General features: G+C 39.1%; 2 protein-coding genes across 4 annotated transcripts; both read right to left on the bottom strand.

The window, feature by feature from the left end:
• Nucleotides 1-3,863: 3,863 nt before the first annotated feature.
• Nucleotides 3,864-9,485, bottom strand: LOC145899263 (uncharacterized). 3 transcript variants are annotated; one of them, XM_082987995.1, is made up of 13 exons: nt 9,319-9,485; nt 8,620-8,767; nt 8,363-8,487; nt 7,949-8,098; nt 7,242-7,382; nt 6,616-6,759; nt 6,430-6,543; nt 5,644-5,792; nt 5,363-5,454; nt 5,081-5,204; nt 4,810-4,909; nt 4,430-4,590; nt 3,864-4,123 (listed from the first exon to the last, which is right to left on the bottom strand). In XM_082987995.1, exons 1-13 carry the CDS (start codon nt 9,389-9,391, stop codon nt 3,926-3,928), a joined length of 1,719 nt encoding a protein of 572 aa, XP_082844121.1. In that variant the 5' UTR covers nt 9,392-9,485; the 3' UTR covers nt 3,864-3,925. The 3 variants fall into 3 exon arrangements, with proteins under 3 accessions (XP_082844121.1, XP_082844122.1, XP_082844123.1); XM_082987996.1 differs by having other exon boundaries at nt 7,949-8,086; XM_082987997.1 differs by lacking the exon at nt 7,242-7,382.
• A 729-nt stretch (nt 9,486-10,214) lies between these two features.
• Nucleotides 10,215-14,551, bottom strand: LOC145898268 (uncharacterized). The gene is made up of 12 exons (XM_082986699.1): nt 14,479-14,551; nt 13,926-14,073; nt 13,638-13,771; nt 12,983-13,129; nt 12,590-12,733; nt 12,184-12,297; nt 11,802-11,947; nt 11,504-11,610; nt 11,221-11,368; nt 10,981-11,086; nt 10,718-10,881; nt 10,215-10,412 (listed from the first exon to the last, which is right to left on the bottom strand). The coding sequence occupies exons 1-12, from the start codon at nt 14,549-14,551 to the stop codon at nt 10,215-10,217; spliced, it is 1,629 nt and encodes a 542-aa protein (XP_082842825.1).
• Between the last annotated feature and the right edge of the window lie 1,045 nt (nt 14,552-15,596).

The raw sequence follows: 15,596 nt of genomic DNA, 5'->3' as shown, positions 1-15,596 counted from the left end.
CGATGATGGCATAAGTGCTTGCCGAAACGTTTTACGCATGAAAAATGAAAATGCTGACAACAGTATGGCGCAGTCTCTTCATTGGCACAATCAATATTATTATAATGGATTGGAATTTTAAGTTTTCCATTATTATTGTAGTTACTTACGTCGTGGACATGGTCTGACATGACAATCGTCGTATTCCACACTACCGTTTGCATTTCGTTTTATTCTTGTTCCTTGTCCGCATGTTCGTGAACAAGGACCCCAGGTTCCATTTACTGAGTAGAAATATCGCATGTCTTTCAACACTAAAGTAGCTTTCCCAGAATATACTTTTGCAATAGTCTTACCAGGACACAAGCCATCATTGCAAGATTCGGTATGAGTATCGGATCCGGTATCGCATGGTCCATTCATACAAGTTCTGCTTCGTGTTCTTTCTCCTTCCCCACACGTTTTGTTGCAGTTTCCCCAGGGGCCCCATTCCGTCCAAGCTACAAAGTTATTTTCAACAATAGTTCAATATGGAGAAGCTAATTGCTAGCAGCTATAAACAAACAACAGAGAGTGGGCATTTGATGCTGCGTTTGCTCATAGAGAAAGCACGGTGCTGGACAATGAAATACTGAGACAAAATGCAGATTTTCGACCTACTTTTGACTCACAACTCATAAACCCGGTTTGTCCAGACCACGCGAGAATATCAAACGTGTAGTTTTTTATTTGTAAACCGTATAACGACCTAAACACGAATATTTCCCTTCATGTATTTTCTCTGGTGACTTTGGTGCTTTGGTGACTTTTGTAATTACAACAATAAAGCGTATGCAAATAACACGAACGTCACAGGGTATCACAGTTTTTTTTATGTCTTACAAGATGTTTAAAATCGTTTCAATGACTCGATATGAAAACTAATCATGATTCTAAGGAAAACATGAATCAGGCCTATGCACGTTGACTTACATGGACAGTCGTGGGTATTGCATGTCATTGTCTCGGTGTTAGAACCTACGCATGGACCGTTGTTGCAGATTCTAGTTCGTGATTTTGATCCGTTACCACACGTTCTGCCACAGTTACTCCACTCGCCCCACTGCACCCACTCTAAAGAATTATCGTTTAAATTTTACTCAGGCAAGTTTGTTTTTGTCCAGTTCGGATACGAATAATGCAACAGTTGTTTGAATTGCACTTAAATGAAATCCACCGCAATATCTCGAGTACTATTTTTATATTTTAAGCAAACAAACATCTCCATCATTATTGTATTACATGTGAAAGTAATAAACATATAAAAATGCAGGTATTAGCCCAAAAGCTTTCAGGTGCTAACGGATATTCCTAAACATTTCAATAAATCATTCACACATCTGTGCGCTTCCACACCTTTGCTGAAAACATTGCTTTGCAATTAAACAACTTTGCCTCATACCCAATCGCGCAAAAGCACTGCAAGGATCTGCGGTCGGAACTTACCGAACGGTATGTAATCTGTGGTTAAAATAACCACAACCGGCTGCGAGGCGTCGCTGAAATATTAAGCCAAGAGGTCCCTCAAATTGTTGGTGGACACTATGGTTAACATCGTTTAAACCACAAACAAATCCATAATTTTGTGGTTTCACAAATTAAAACAAATACAGGCCTAACTTTTTTCAATTATAGAATACCTGGGCAGGCATGAAGGCTGTAGCAGGATCGAGAATCGCTTGCGGGTCCGTTACACGTTGTACCTGCCAGACATGTTCTTATTCTGGCTTGCATTCCATTTCCACACGTTGCTTGGCAACTTCCCCACGCCAACCAGTCTGACCAGGAACCTCAATATTAATAAAACAAACATGTCAAGCCTTCAGTTCAAGTTCTTTTATTTCAATTTTTAGTTTATAATCTACATCAGCATACTGGAAATTTCGGGCTCTTGCTCCGTACGAAACAAATGCTTTAACAAAGCATAACTTCGTTAAAATGATCTTAGAACTTAAATTTAAGTGTTGTGTATGATTGTGTGAGAGTATTTGTGTATAAATGCATGAAATTTTACCAAATAAACCCATTATAAAAACTTTCAAAGCGTGACTTACCACAATTGCAACTGCAAATATTGCATGTCTTCTTGCAATACGACGCAAACCAGTTGATGCCACAATATTGAGTCTGGAGAGGACACTTGATTGGAAAATTATCCGCACATTCTGCACATACGCACCTATAAAGCAAAAAAAATGTTTCCTTTACATTTGCAGAGTAATGTGATACGTTCTTCTGAAACTAAAAAGAATCAACTAACTTTGTTTGATTATCAGCATACACTAGATTAGGCGTGCAAGGGCAAACTTACGGGCAAACAGAGGCATGGAGACATGTTTTTATTTCACTTGAATCTCCTTCACAAGTTCCAGATCCAACACATTGTCTCGTCCTGGTTTGCCCTCCTCGTCCACACGTTACATTGCAAGATCCCCACTCTCCCCAGTTGCTCCAGTTTGCTGAAGTAAAAAGTTGTTAAAACTTATAACAAGTAACAGCCAGTGTTTCCGCGGTGTTTTTTTTTTGTTTTTTTTTTACCACACCGGGATATGAATCCAGGATGTACTGGGCACGAATCCCGATCAGGTTTTAACGTTTCAACAGCGGTACTACTGGCTTACTGAAATAACCAGCACAAAAACTGTTTTACAAAGGACTGCAGACAGGGCCACAGTTTTTACCAGCTGGTAGCATCAGTGCAGCTGTAGTGGCACTTACAACGAACAACTAGCCGAGCAAGACTTCCGCTTTGTGATGAATATGATCTCCGTCAACCATTGCGTACCCAAACCAGGCGCAACCCGCAAAGTTCTTGGTAGTTGAGGAATTAGGGTAACTTTTGACCAAATTCGCCCTCAAAACGTTGACTATAACGTTACGCCCATAACAAAGGAATTACCAAAGACAATCTTAAAGGGTTAAGAAGACTTTGTGTTGCCCAGGAAAGATTTTTCATGATTGTAAACAGAATAACAAAAATTAAATGCCTCGAAAGTTTAAACGGTCTTACCTTGAGCTGCCGTTATTTCCAACAAAATAGCAAATTTCACAATTACCAATCCAGTAACAATCGTTAAATGCATTTCTGCTGATTCTGGTGCAACAATTTGACACCCTGCAAGAAAAGTCAATCCAACCTACACTTTGGTATTTTGCTGAACAGTTGCTGCTATTATATTATCTCTACTCAATGGAAGAAGCAGGTGCAAAACCGCCCAAAGAGCATGCAAACTATTGGCTAATATGTCCTCAGGCTTTACACGATGTTTTGGCCATTGGAAACAAGCAAGCACTGTGCAGTGTTCACTAAAGCGTGTCACGTTTCTTGAGGCCTGATTATCCGAATATTGTGCCCTGTGCGAGATTTAAACCTGATTTTTTCAGAATGTTGATTTTTCTTTATTTGTCATGATATCGTTTGTACGTTGCGTCATTTTGTCCACGTTTAAATTCAAGAAAACGACCCACTGCAAATTTCTTTTCGCAAATTGTGACGATTGAACACAAATTTGTAAAGCATGATGTGATTGGATACAGTTGAAACCTTGATTTGTCGTGTTATTAACTATCGTCGACATTTATCACACATCACCGCAAAGTTTTCTGCAACTGAATTCACGGATACATCATTAAGTCGCACAAACTGCGGTGGGAAACCTTGCACACTCACCTGCGGTTTTCAACTTATCTTTCAAGTCAACTTCTTCAACCGCGTCTCGAAAAACAATTCGAGCCGTGCGCCCATAACAAGGCAACGAGGCGTGACGATCAATCATTAGTTTAGTTGTTTTTGAGGTGACAGAGAATTTTCGTTCGCAATGACTATGACAACGAAAAAATGCCACTTTGTTTTAAATGCAGGTTTATTTACAATCCGGTTACGATGTCAATAAAACACAAAAGTGGTTTATTGTTGACATGCTGATTTCCGAGCGGCTTCTCCTACACCAGAAACGAATCTGATCCAATTCTCGTAGGCTGAGATTTTCGTGTAAACTCCAGGTTGGTTTGGTTGACCGCAGTTGAGTCCAAACGAGGTGATGCCAGCAACAAACCAAGCACAGTTTGAACATCGTTGGCACATAACAGGACCACCACTGTCGCCCTGCATATGTCAAAATAACAGGATTTTTTCTTTCTTTCTTGTTGAAAATAATTCTTTACCAACCTAGGCAAAAACTTTTTTTTAGCAATCTAGCAGAAAACTGTTCGCAAGTATTAATTCACATGTGCCACTCATGCAGTGTTTTTGTGTTAAAGTTTTACCGAAAAATGCTGTTTTTGACGTTTCGTAAATCGTAAATATTAAAGTCTTAATAAAGTACAACAAGGCCACAAACTATTGTCTAACTGTTTTTTTTTATTAATTGTCTCCAACAAATAAGTTTTATATTATTTTACTAATACCCACCTGACAAGTGTCCACCCCACCACGAATCGCCCCCGCACAAATATTTGTCTCTTCCACAAATGGATTCGATGGCGGCATTTTCGCTTGATTGCAATAACTCACAGGAAGAATCCGAAGATCAACCTCCATCAAGGTGTAGGAAGTTTGAAGTGATCCAGGGGCTACCATAATTCAAAATGTGAGCATCAACGGCGCCTTGGCTTATTTGGCGATCACAGCTATCGTATCGCGTTCATTTAGGTTCACAGGCTAAGTTGATAAAATTATACAAATTAAATAAAATAGTATTCACTGAATAGACATTTTGTAAAACATTAAGTAGGTGCAATATGATAAGCAGCGTTTCCAGCTGTTAACTACAATTGATACTTCCCCAGTACCCCATCCAGCAGCCACACACATGTTGTCAGTTAAAGCCTCCTCGCCTTGTGGTAAACAGACCGGCCGAACGTACGAATCAATGAAGACTGGAATGTCAAGCTAAAAGGCAATAGCATTCAGTACAAATCTAAAATGACATCTTGTTGTTCTGCATCCATGCATTTCTTAGTGTTTTTGAAATTCCAACTTCAGTTCTTCAACCAAAACGATTTTTTTTCCTTTATGATTTATTTTTAACATTTTTTTGATAGAAATGTTTTTTGCACTTACTTGTAAAAGAGCGACATCGTTGAGGAAAGATGTACTGTTGTACAGTGGGTGAATTATGCTTGTGTAGACCAACCTAACCTTTAGGAGAGCCCCAAATCTTGCGATGATAACAGATGCGGAGTTGCTGTAAAAAGCGATTAATAATCGCAATATTAGTTAGTACGTGCGCGTTCAACCGCATTTGAGGATGCAAAGACTCCAATGTCAAGTCTGTTTTTGCGTTTTTATGGCCAACAAGTCTTGTTTATTTCTGCCACTAACTTTTTAACGAAACATTCTTACTCGACACAATGTGCTGCAGTCAACACCCAGGAGTCTGAGATCAGAATTCCTCCACACATAAATTTTTGACTAATCGGGAATATCAGATGCACCTTTAAAGCACGATATAGAAATTTGGACCACGTCTTTTAATACAAGTGTCACCCTGCGGATATCCGCTTGATAACACTTTTCAGTTGAGACGAAATGCCACGAGTGGATGTTGCGAGGTTCACAACGTTAACAGATTAAATATAAATCCTGGAATATGATTTGATAAATTATAACATTTGCATCCATACCATCCATGGCCATTGCCGATTTTTGGATTGTGTTCCATTGATTATTCTTCCACGGTTTGAACTCACTCCACAAAAAGAAATGTTTTGAGCGTCACAACACGAATGTTGGTTTACAGAATATCGTCGCATCAGTGGAGGAATGCATCTCCCTGAATTATTTTAAAAATTATCAAATATTGTAGCGACTGTATTTTTCGTGGTAGATTGTGCCGATTTTGCATGTGTCGCATGTACATATGACAAGTTTTTAAGTCACTTATTGGTGATCTCGACGACAATTCTGAAATAATAATAAAAAAAAACCAGATTCTCTGGACCGCAAAACTTTGCATATGGTTTGACCGGCACTAGTAGAATTCACGTTCAAAACATCTCGACCTACGAGAAAAGTATTACTCAGTCGTATTAGCTGAGGACCAGGATGCAGTTACGATTGACAGATATTTTTATGGACAATCATGCGTAATGTCAATACATGTACAAGGAGATTACGGAACGTTTGTTGGCGACATTCGTGTTGACATCAACGCAACGGGCCAAATGTTTTTTTCATCACACCACCTCTGGGCGACCGTTTGCCAATTGCAGGCCACAAAACATTGTTTCTTGCTTTTACTACACTCTCATATCCGACATCCGATGATGGCATAAGTGCTTGCCGAAACGTTTTTCGCATGAAAAATGAAAATGCTGACAACAGTATGGCGCAGTCTCTTCATTGGCACAATCAATATTATTATAAAGGATTGGAATTTTAAGTTTTCCATTATTATTGTAGTTACTTACGTCGTGGACATGGTCTGACATGACAATCGTCGTATTCCACACTACCGTTTGCATTTCGTTTTATTCTTGTTCCATGTCCGCATGTTCGTGAACAAGGACCCCAGGTTCCATTTACTGAGTAGAAATATCGCATGTCTTTCAACACTAAAGTAGCTTTCCCAGAATATACTTTTGCAATAGTCTTACCAGGACACATGCCATCATTGCAAGATTCGGTATGAGTATCGGATCCGGTATCGCATGGTCCATTCATACAAGTTCTGCTTCGTGTTCTTTCTCCTTCCCCACACGTTTTGTTGCAGTTTCCCCAGGGGCCCCATTCCGTCCAAGCTACAAAGTTATTTTCAACAATAGTTCAATATGGAGAAGCTATAATTGCTAGCAGCTATAAACAAACAACAGAGAGTGGGCATTTGATGCTGCGTTTGCTCATAGAGAAAGCACGGTGCTGGACAATGAAATACTGAGACAAAATGCAGATTTTCGACCTACTTTTGACTCACAACTCATAAACCCGGTTTGTCCAGACCACGCGAGAATATCAAACGTGTAGTTTTTTTATTTGTAAACCGTAACGACCTAAACACGAATTGAGAGAATATTTCCCTTCATGTATTTTCTCTGGTGACTTTGGTGCTTTGGTGACTTTTGTAATTACAACAATAAAGCGTATGCAAATAACACGAACGTCACAGGGTATCACAGTTTTTTTTATGTCTTACAAGATGTTTAAAATCGTTTCAATGACTCGATATGAAAACTAATCATGATTCTAAGGAAAACATGAATCAGGCCTATGCACGTTGACTTACATGGACAGTCGTGGGTATTGCATGTCATTGTCTCGGTGTTAGAACCTACGCATGGACCGTTGTTGCAGATTCTAGTTCGTGATTTTGATCCGTTACCACACGTTCTGCCACAGTTACTCCACTCGCCCCACTGCACCCACTCTAAAGAATTATCGTTTAAATTTTACTCAGGCAAGTTTGTTTTTGTCCAGTTCGGATACGAATAATGCAACAGTTGTTTGAATTGCACTTAAATGAAATCCACCGCAATATCTCGAGTACTATTTTTATATTTTAAGCAAACAAACATCTCCATCATTATTGTATTACATGTGAAAGTAATAAACATATAAAAATGCAGGTATTAGCCCAAAAGCTTTCAGGTGCTAACGGATATTCCTAAACATTTCAATAAATCATTCACACATCTGTGCGCTTCCACACCTTTGCTGAAAACATTGCTTTGCAATTAAACAACTTTGCCTCATACCCAATCGCGCAAAAGCACTGCAAGGATCTGCGGTCGGAACTTACCGAACGGTATGTAATCTGTGGTTAAAATAACCACAACCGGCTGCGAGGCGTCGCTGAAATATTAAGCCAAGAGGTCCCTCAAATTGTTGGTGGACACTATGGTTAATATCGTTTAAACCACAAACAAATCCATAATTTTGTGGTTTCACAAATTAAAACAAATACAGGCCTAACTTTTTTCAATTATAGAATACCTTGGCAGGCATGAAGGCTGTAGCAGGATCGAGAATCGCTTGCGGGTCCGTTACACGTTGTACCTGCCAGACATGTTCTTATTCTGGCTTGCATTCCATTTCCACACGTTGCTTGGCAACTTCCCCACGCCAACCAGTCTGACCAGGAACCTCAATATTAATAAAACAAACATGTCAAGCCTTCAGTTCAAGTTCTTTTATTTCAATTTTTAGTTTATAATCTACATCAGCATACTGGAAATTTCGGGCTCTTGCTCCGTACGAAACAAATGCTTTAACAAAGCATAACTTCGTTAAAATGATCTTAGAACTTAAATTTAAGTGTTGTGTATGATTGTGTGAGAGTATTTGTGTATAAATGCATGAAATTTTACCAAATAAACCCATTATAAAAACTTTCAAAGCGTGACTTACCACAATTGCAACTGCAAATATTGCATGTCTTCTTGCAATACGACGCAAACCAGTTGATGCCACAATATTGAGTCTGGAGAGGACACTTGATTGGAAAATTATCCGCACATTCTGCACATACGCACCTATAAAGCAAAAAAAATGTTTCCTTTACATTTGCAGAGTAATGTGATACGTTCTTCTGAAACTAAAAAGAATCAACTAACTTTCTTTGATTATCAGCATACACTAGATTAGGCGTACAAGGGCAAACTTACGGGCAAACAGAGGCATGGAGACATGTTTTTATTTCACTTGAATCTCCTTCACAAGTTCCAGATCCAACACATTGTCTCGTCCTGGTTTGCCCTCCTCGTCCACACGTTACATTGCAAGATCCCCACTCTCCCCAGTTGCTCCAGTTTGCTGAAGTAAAAAGTTGTTAAAACTTATAACAAGTAACAGCCAGTGTTTCCGCGGTGTTTTTTTTTTGTTTTTTTTTTACCACACCGGGATATGAATCCAGGATGTACTGGGCACGAATCCCGATCAGGTTTTAACGTTTCAACAGCGGTACTACTGGCTTACTGAAATAACCAGCACAAAAACTGTTTTACAAAGGACTGCAGACAGGGCCACAGTTTTTACCAGCTGGTATCATCAGTGCAGCTGTAGTGGCACTTACAACGAACAACTAGCCGAGCAAGACTTCCGCTTTGTGATGAATATGATCTCCGTCAACCATTGCGTACCCAAACCAGGCGCAACCCGCAAAGTTCTTGGTAGTTGAGGAATTAGGGTAACTTTTGACCAAATTCGCCCTCAAAGCGTTGACTATAACGTTACGCCCATAACAAAGGAATTACCAAAGACAATCTTAAAGGGTTAAGAAGACTTTGTGTTGCCCAGGAAAGATTTTTCATGATTGTAAACAGAATAACAAAAATTAAATGCCTCGAAAGTTTAAACGGTCTTACCTTGAGCTGCCGTTATTTCCAACAAAATAGCAAATTTCACAATTACCAATCCAGTAACAATCGTTAAATGCATTTCTGCTGATTCTGGTGCAACAATTTGACACCCTGCAAGAAAAGTCAATCCAACCTACACTTTGGTATTTTGCTGAACAGTTGCTGCTATTATATTATCTCTACTCAATGGAAGAAGCAGGTGCAAAACCGCCCAAAGAGCATGCAAACTATTGGCTAATATGTCCTCAGGCTTTACACGATGTTTTGGCCATTGGAAACACGCAAGCACTGTGTAGTGTTCACTAAAGCGTGTCACGTTTCTTGAGGCCTGATTATCCGAATATTGTGCCCTGTGCGAGATTTAAACCTGATTTTTTCAGAATGTTGATTTTTCTTTATTTGTCATGATATCGTTTGTACGTTGTGTCATTTTGTCCACGTTTAAATTCAAGAAAACGACCCACTGCAAATTTCTTTTCGCAAATTGTGACGATTGAACACAAATTTGTAAAGCATGATGTGATTGGATACAGTTGAAACCTTGATTTGTCGTGTTATTAACTATCGTCGACATTATCACACATCACCGCAAAGTTTTCTGCAACTGAATTCACGGATACATCATTAAGTCGCACAAACTGCGGTGGGAAACCTTGCACACTCACCTGCGGTTTTCAACTTATCTTTCAAGTCAACTTCTTCAACCGCGTCTCGAAAAACAATTCGAGCCGTGCGCCCATAACAAGGCAACGAGGCGTGACGATCAATCATTAGTTTAGTTGTTTTTGAGGTGACAGAGAATTTTCGTTCGCAATGACAATGACAACGAAAAAATGCCACTTTGTTTTAAATGCAGGTTTATTTACAATCCGGTTACGATGTCAATAAAACACAAAAGTGGTTTATTGTTGACATGCTGATTTCCGAGCGGCTTCCCCTACGCCAGAAACGAAACTGATCCAATTCTCGTAGGCTGAGATTTTCGTGTAAACTCCAGGTTGGTTTGGTTGACCGCAGTTGAGTCCAAACGAGGTGATGCCAGCAACAAACCAAGCACAGTTTGAACATCGTTGGCACATAAGAGGACCACCACTGTCGCCCTGCATATGTCAAAATAACAGGAATTTTTCTTTCTTTCTTGTTGAAAATAATTCTTTACCAACCTAGGCAAAAACTTTTTTTTAGCAATCTAGCAGAAAACTGTTCGCAAGTATTAATTCACATGTGCCACTCATGCAGTGTTTTTGTGTTAAAGTTTTACCGAAAAATGCTGTTTTTGACGTTTCGTAAATCGTAAATATTAAAGTCTTAATAAAGTACAACAAGGCCACAAACTATTGTCTAACTTTTTTTTTTATTAATTGTCTCCAACAAATAAGTTTTATATTATTTTACTAATACCCACCTGACAAGTGTCCACCCCACCACGAATCGCCCCCGCACAAATATTTGTCTCTTCCACAAATGGATTCGATGGCGGCATTTTCGCTTGATTGCAATACCTTACAGGAAGAATCCGAAGATCAACCTCCATTAAAGTATGGGAAGTCTGGAGTGCCCCATAGGATTCTAAAAAATTTTAAAATTTCATTTGTATTGCGGTAGAAAGTCTTTTCATTATTACAATAATTGATATACTAGAGTTTAGTCAAGGCAAAAATTTTATACTTGTGCCCCATCCAGCAGCCACACACATGTTGTCGGCCAAAGCCTCCTCTCCTTGTGGTAAGCAGATCGGCTGTACGTACAAACCCATCAAAACAGGAGTGTCAAACTATAAAATATGGGTGAGTAAAACCATGTTTGACGGCACATATCGGTTTTGCATTAATGCATTTTACGGTCGAAAAATCATATTTGCACGAAGCCCCAAACACATAACTACGTTTTCCATGTTTCCCCACTTACTTGTATAAGTGCGATGTCGTTACGCAAAGATAATCTGTTGTATCTAGGGTGAATTTGGATTCGTCTAATCGACCTAGTCTGCCTGTGGACCCTGTCTTCTTTCAGAGTGGCCGCTAGTTTCAAGCTTACTAAATTTTCACGAATTCCGCTGCAAATTTTCACAATTAGGGAGCGAAGAATATAAAGCGTATAAAGGTGGACAGATCAACTTCAGCAGTTTTCCCGTAAAAATATCAATAGGTTTTCCCGAGCAAGCTTACTTATTTTTGTCACACAATCTTACTCGACACAATGCGCTGCAGTCAATATCCAGGTGTCTGAAATCAGGATTCCTCCACACAATAATACTTCTATTTTTTTGAGATCATCATACAGGTAAGTTAGTTGCACCTTTAAGCAGAATATATTCTGAGTTTACTGATACAGCGGATATCGTGTCTAAATCCCTTTTAACCCGAAAAAATCTTTGAGATGGAAAACAGCATATGTACTGCCAGCCCTATAAGAAAACATGCAGTTGAGAAAATCGGAATACAACAGCTAGAACAACAACGTTGGGGTACTTTGTATTTTTATATTACCATCCATGGCCACCGATGAGCTTCGGATTGTGTTCCATTGATTATTCTACCTTTTTGACCACTTATTCCACAGGAAGAAGTCTTCCTATTGTCGCAACATGAATGTTGATTGACAGAGTATCGACGCCTCATATAAAAGCATCTTTCTAAGAAAACGTTTCCTTGGCCTTTACAAATATACATTGCAATATGAATATTGTTTTTATAACATATAACTTTTCTACAACACATGATAAACACCGTGCGCAGAACGCGTAGAAGTGCAGTTATTCGCCATGTTCATTCCACTGTTTAGTTCGACTGTCAAAAGTTCGCCAGAAAAATTTTGAAGTTTCGAAATCTTATTTGTGATATTGGCCAATTAAACCAACGTACAACCTACTTTGGGGGCATTGCCTGTCATGACAATCGTCGTACTCCACACTTCCGTTGACATTTTGCTTTCTTTTTGTTCCTTGTCCACATGTTCGTGAACAAGGTCCCCAATATCCAACACCTAAAATGATATATTTTTAAACATTTTCAAAAGAGTTTTAACAACATTGTTAAAGTGCTTCACGTGTACCAACAAGAAAATACACAAGATGTTCACTGTCATAGGCATGAGTTGACCCGAGCAACAATGGTTCGAGATCAAAAAAATAATTTACATGAAGCTGTAAAACAACTTTTCTCAGCGTTTCAAGTGCACTACAGTCAAGGTTATATAATATTTTATTCCTATTTGTAACAGTTTTCACGAACCCCTTAGACTCTTTCTAAAATTTATCATTTGGGAAATAACTGACCTCTACAAGTCACCACGCATGACTGAGTTTCGGTGGCAGATCCTGGACAACTTGATCCTCCCACACAGGTACGGGATCTGCTCTGCGATCCGGACCCACATGGTCCAGTACACGAACCCCATGAGGACCATGACGACCATGTGGCTTTATACATAAACATTTTGTTATTTGATATACTAAGAAAAAAATGGAAACATAAACACGAAGGACAGAAATACCTCGGTAAGCGGTAATTTAATATCATGTGAACATTAATAAATATTCTGGCGGTTGTTTTTTCGCCTTATTTAAACCATTTAGGTTCTCTTTGAGTAAGTATAAATTTGAGCTTCACACGTTATCAACCAAACACCTTGACGTATTTTTGCCACCTAATCATTTGTGATAACCTACCTATACAACCATTGGGGTGGCTACAGCGTTGAGTTTGAGTTGTGTCACCGTTGCAAGTGAAACCTATAGGACAAGTTCTGGTTCTGGTATGCACATCGCCACACGTCGCTGGGCAATTTCCCCACGCTGACCAATCAGACCATGTGCCTAAACAATTATTAATATATAGGTAACCATTTAAATCATACAAATTTTTAATAATCCAAATTAATAATACGAGTATTTTACCACAATTCGGGTTTAGTCGTATAAAAAACTGCTACATTCGTGTAAAAAATCTCAATACTTTCTAATTTTTAGCTTCAATTCACAATATACAGAGTCAGCGACAAGTTGAAGTGAGAAAACGTTTCATTGACTTGCAACAGCTTCCAAATTGTGTATCTGAGGTTGATGTTGTTGAATTAGTGGTACGAAGTGCAAAGAATGTCAAACTCGCTTAGTGTTGCGGATTATTAAACCTACCTACATTTTATGCAGGTCAGACTTCTTATATATTGGGATACAATCGATATTTTAAAAAATCCTATGTGTTAATGCAAACTCCATCCAGTCGGTTCACATATAAGCAGGACAAGGTTGACAACAATTTTCCAACAGGACGCCAGTTTGGCGTAACAGGAGTAAAGGCGGAAAATCATAGAACACGACTTACCACAGTGACAACTACATGCATTGCACGTCTTCTTGCAATACGGATCAAACCAGTCGTTGCCACATAAGTGAGACTGCTGGGTTGGGCAATATGTGGGGTAATCGTCTACACAGCTTGGGCCAGAGCAGACGCACCTAAAAAACAAAACATTTGAACTACTTAGGCGCATTTCTGAACCTAATTAATATATGTGCGTCCATTCTCCAATATGCAGCTACATGTATAGATAAGTCCATTTTCTTTTATTATCAGCATTTAGGAGTGAAAGGAGTGAAAGGGCAAACTTACGGGCAAACAGTTGCGTGGAGACATGTTTTTATTTCACTTGAATCTCCTTCACAAGTTCCAGATCCAACACATTGTCTCGTCCTGGTTTGTCCTCCTCGTCCACACGTTACATCGCAAGATCCCCACTGACCCCAGTTGCTCCAGTTTGCTTGAATAAAAGTCATGTTTAAGTTGATTGTGTTTCTTTTCAATGTTATACCGGCACAGCCGGTCATTTTACAACTGGCGTAATGAAAATATACAGGAAAGGTTTGTTTGGCAATTAGGGTTCCAGGTGTTCGAAACGAAACCTAAACAGTTGCCTTCAAGTGGCTGATCCAGCTTGGCTGCAATGCCTTGGCTGCGAAGCCTGTGAACCTTATGATCAGAATATTAGAGCTGTGGTCGACAAATATAAAGACCCGCTCAGTGGGGCGATCCCGCCTTGCTATGCGAAAGCATGGCATTACTTTTCAGTTGCCTTCAATTTGTAAACCTTTTCTGTGACGTTACGTACATTTAGCCTACATTGTGTAAAGCGTATAATGAACTGAGTATATCCAAACAGCCTTACCTTGACCAGCCGTAAATTCCAACAAAATAGCAAACTTTATCATTATCAATCCAGTAACAACCGTCAGATGCATTGCTGCCAATTCTAGTATCACTTGACATTCTAATATGCTGATCTCGTTGACACCTTGGTTTTTTATATAGGCCCACCAAATCCGTTTTAAAGTTTTTTTTATTCCATGCAAATTGCAAGTTCAAACCGCCTAAGGGCAATATTATGTTGCTATTACAATTTCTTTGAGCCACATCCAACCATAACCTTCGTATATCCCCAGGCTTTGGCCGATCGTTTTGTTCATAAAAAGCACGCAAGTACAGTGTTGTGTATACAAGCGTATCACATTTCTTACTCCCTGCTAATCCCAGTTTCGTGCCCTGTGGGAGATCTCAGTATTGTTTCGGAATGGAATTTTGACTTTTGCATACAAGTTATTGATGTTTGCATACAAGTTATTGACGTTTGAATACAGGTTTCTGAAATCGTTCGACTGCATGTTTACAAGATAGGTTTTTTTCAGCGCAGTAAATTATTTCCAAATTGAATGTTTCGTGGTATTGAATGTTTTGCGTACAATTTCCGGAGATAGGAGCTTTTTAACCTTTCTAGTCGTACGACAACGTATGGGGTATGAACTCGTAGCCTTAATCTATTGGCGTGCCATAAGTAATCAACTTTCGTGACAAACTTAGTACGCGTACCAGTGGTTGCCGACCCCTCTGCCTTTGGGTAACCTATATTGCTAAAATCAGTCGCTGCAACAGAATTGTCTACAAATTAAAAATCGTGCACACAACAATACAAAATAATAACGCATTGATCACAACATGGATTTTTAAATGACGAGAAATTTATGCAGCCAAAAAGGAAGTCCTATCAAAAGTAGCTAAAATACGAAAGAAAAGCAAATACTATTTTTAAAAAATTTGTATAATTTTCGTGCAGATAAAAATCTGTTCTAATGCTAGAAATATCCAAAAAACATATCCACCCGAAAAAAAATAAAAAAGATTGCCCGGTTTTGGTCGTCACGCTTCGTTGCTTTGTTATGGGCGCACGGCTCGAATTGTTATTCGAGACGCGGTTGATGTAGGGTTCCTTCCCGGGAATGTCTCGACGGG

This window comes from Ascidia mentula, chromosome 4 (genome assembly GCF_947561715.1).
Source record: "Ascidia mentula chromosome 4, kaAscMent1.1, whole genome shotgun sequence".
NCBI lineage: Eukaryota > Metazoa > Chordata > Ascidiacea > Phlebobranchia > Ascidiidae > Ascidia > Ascidia mentula.
Note: the sequence above shows the minus strand (reverse complement) of the source record. Positions and strands in the feature narration are given on the sequence as shown.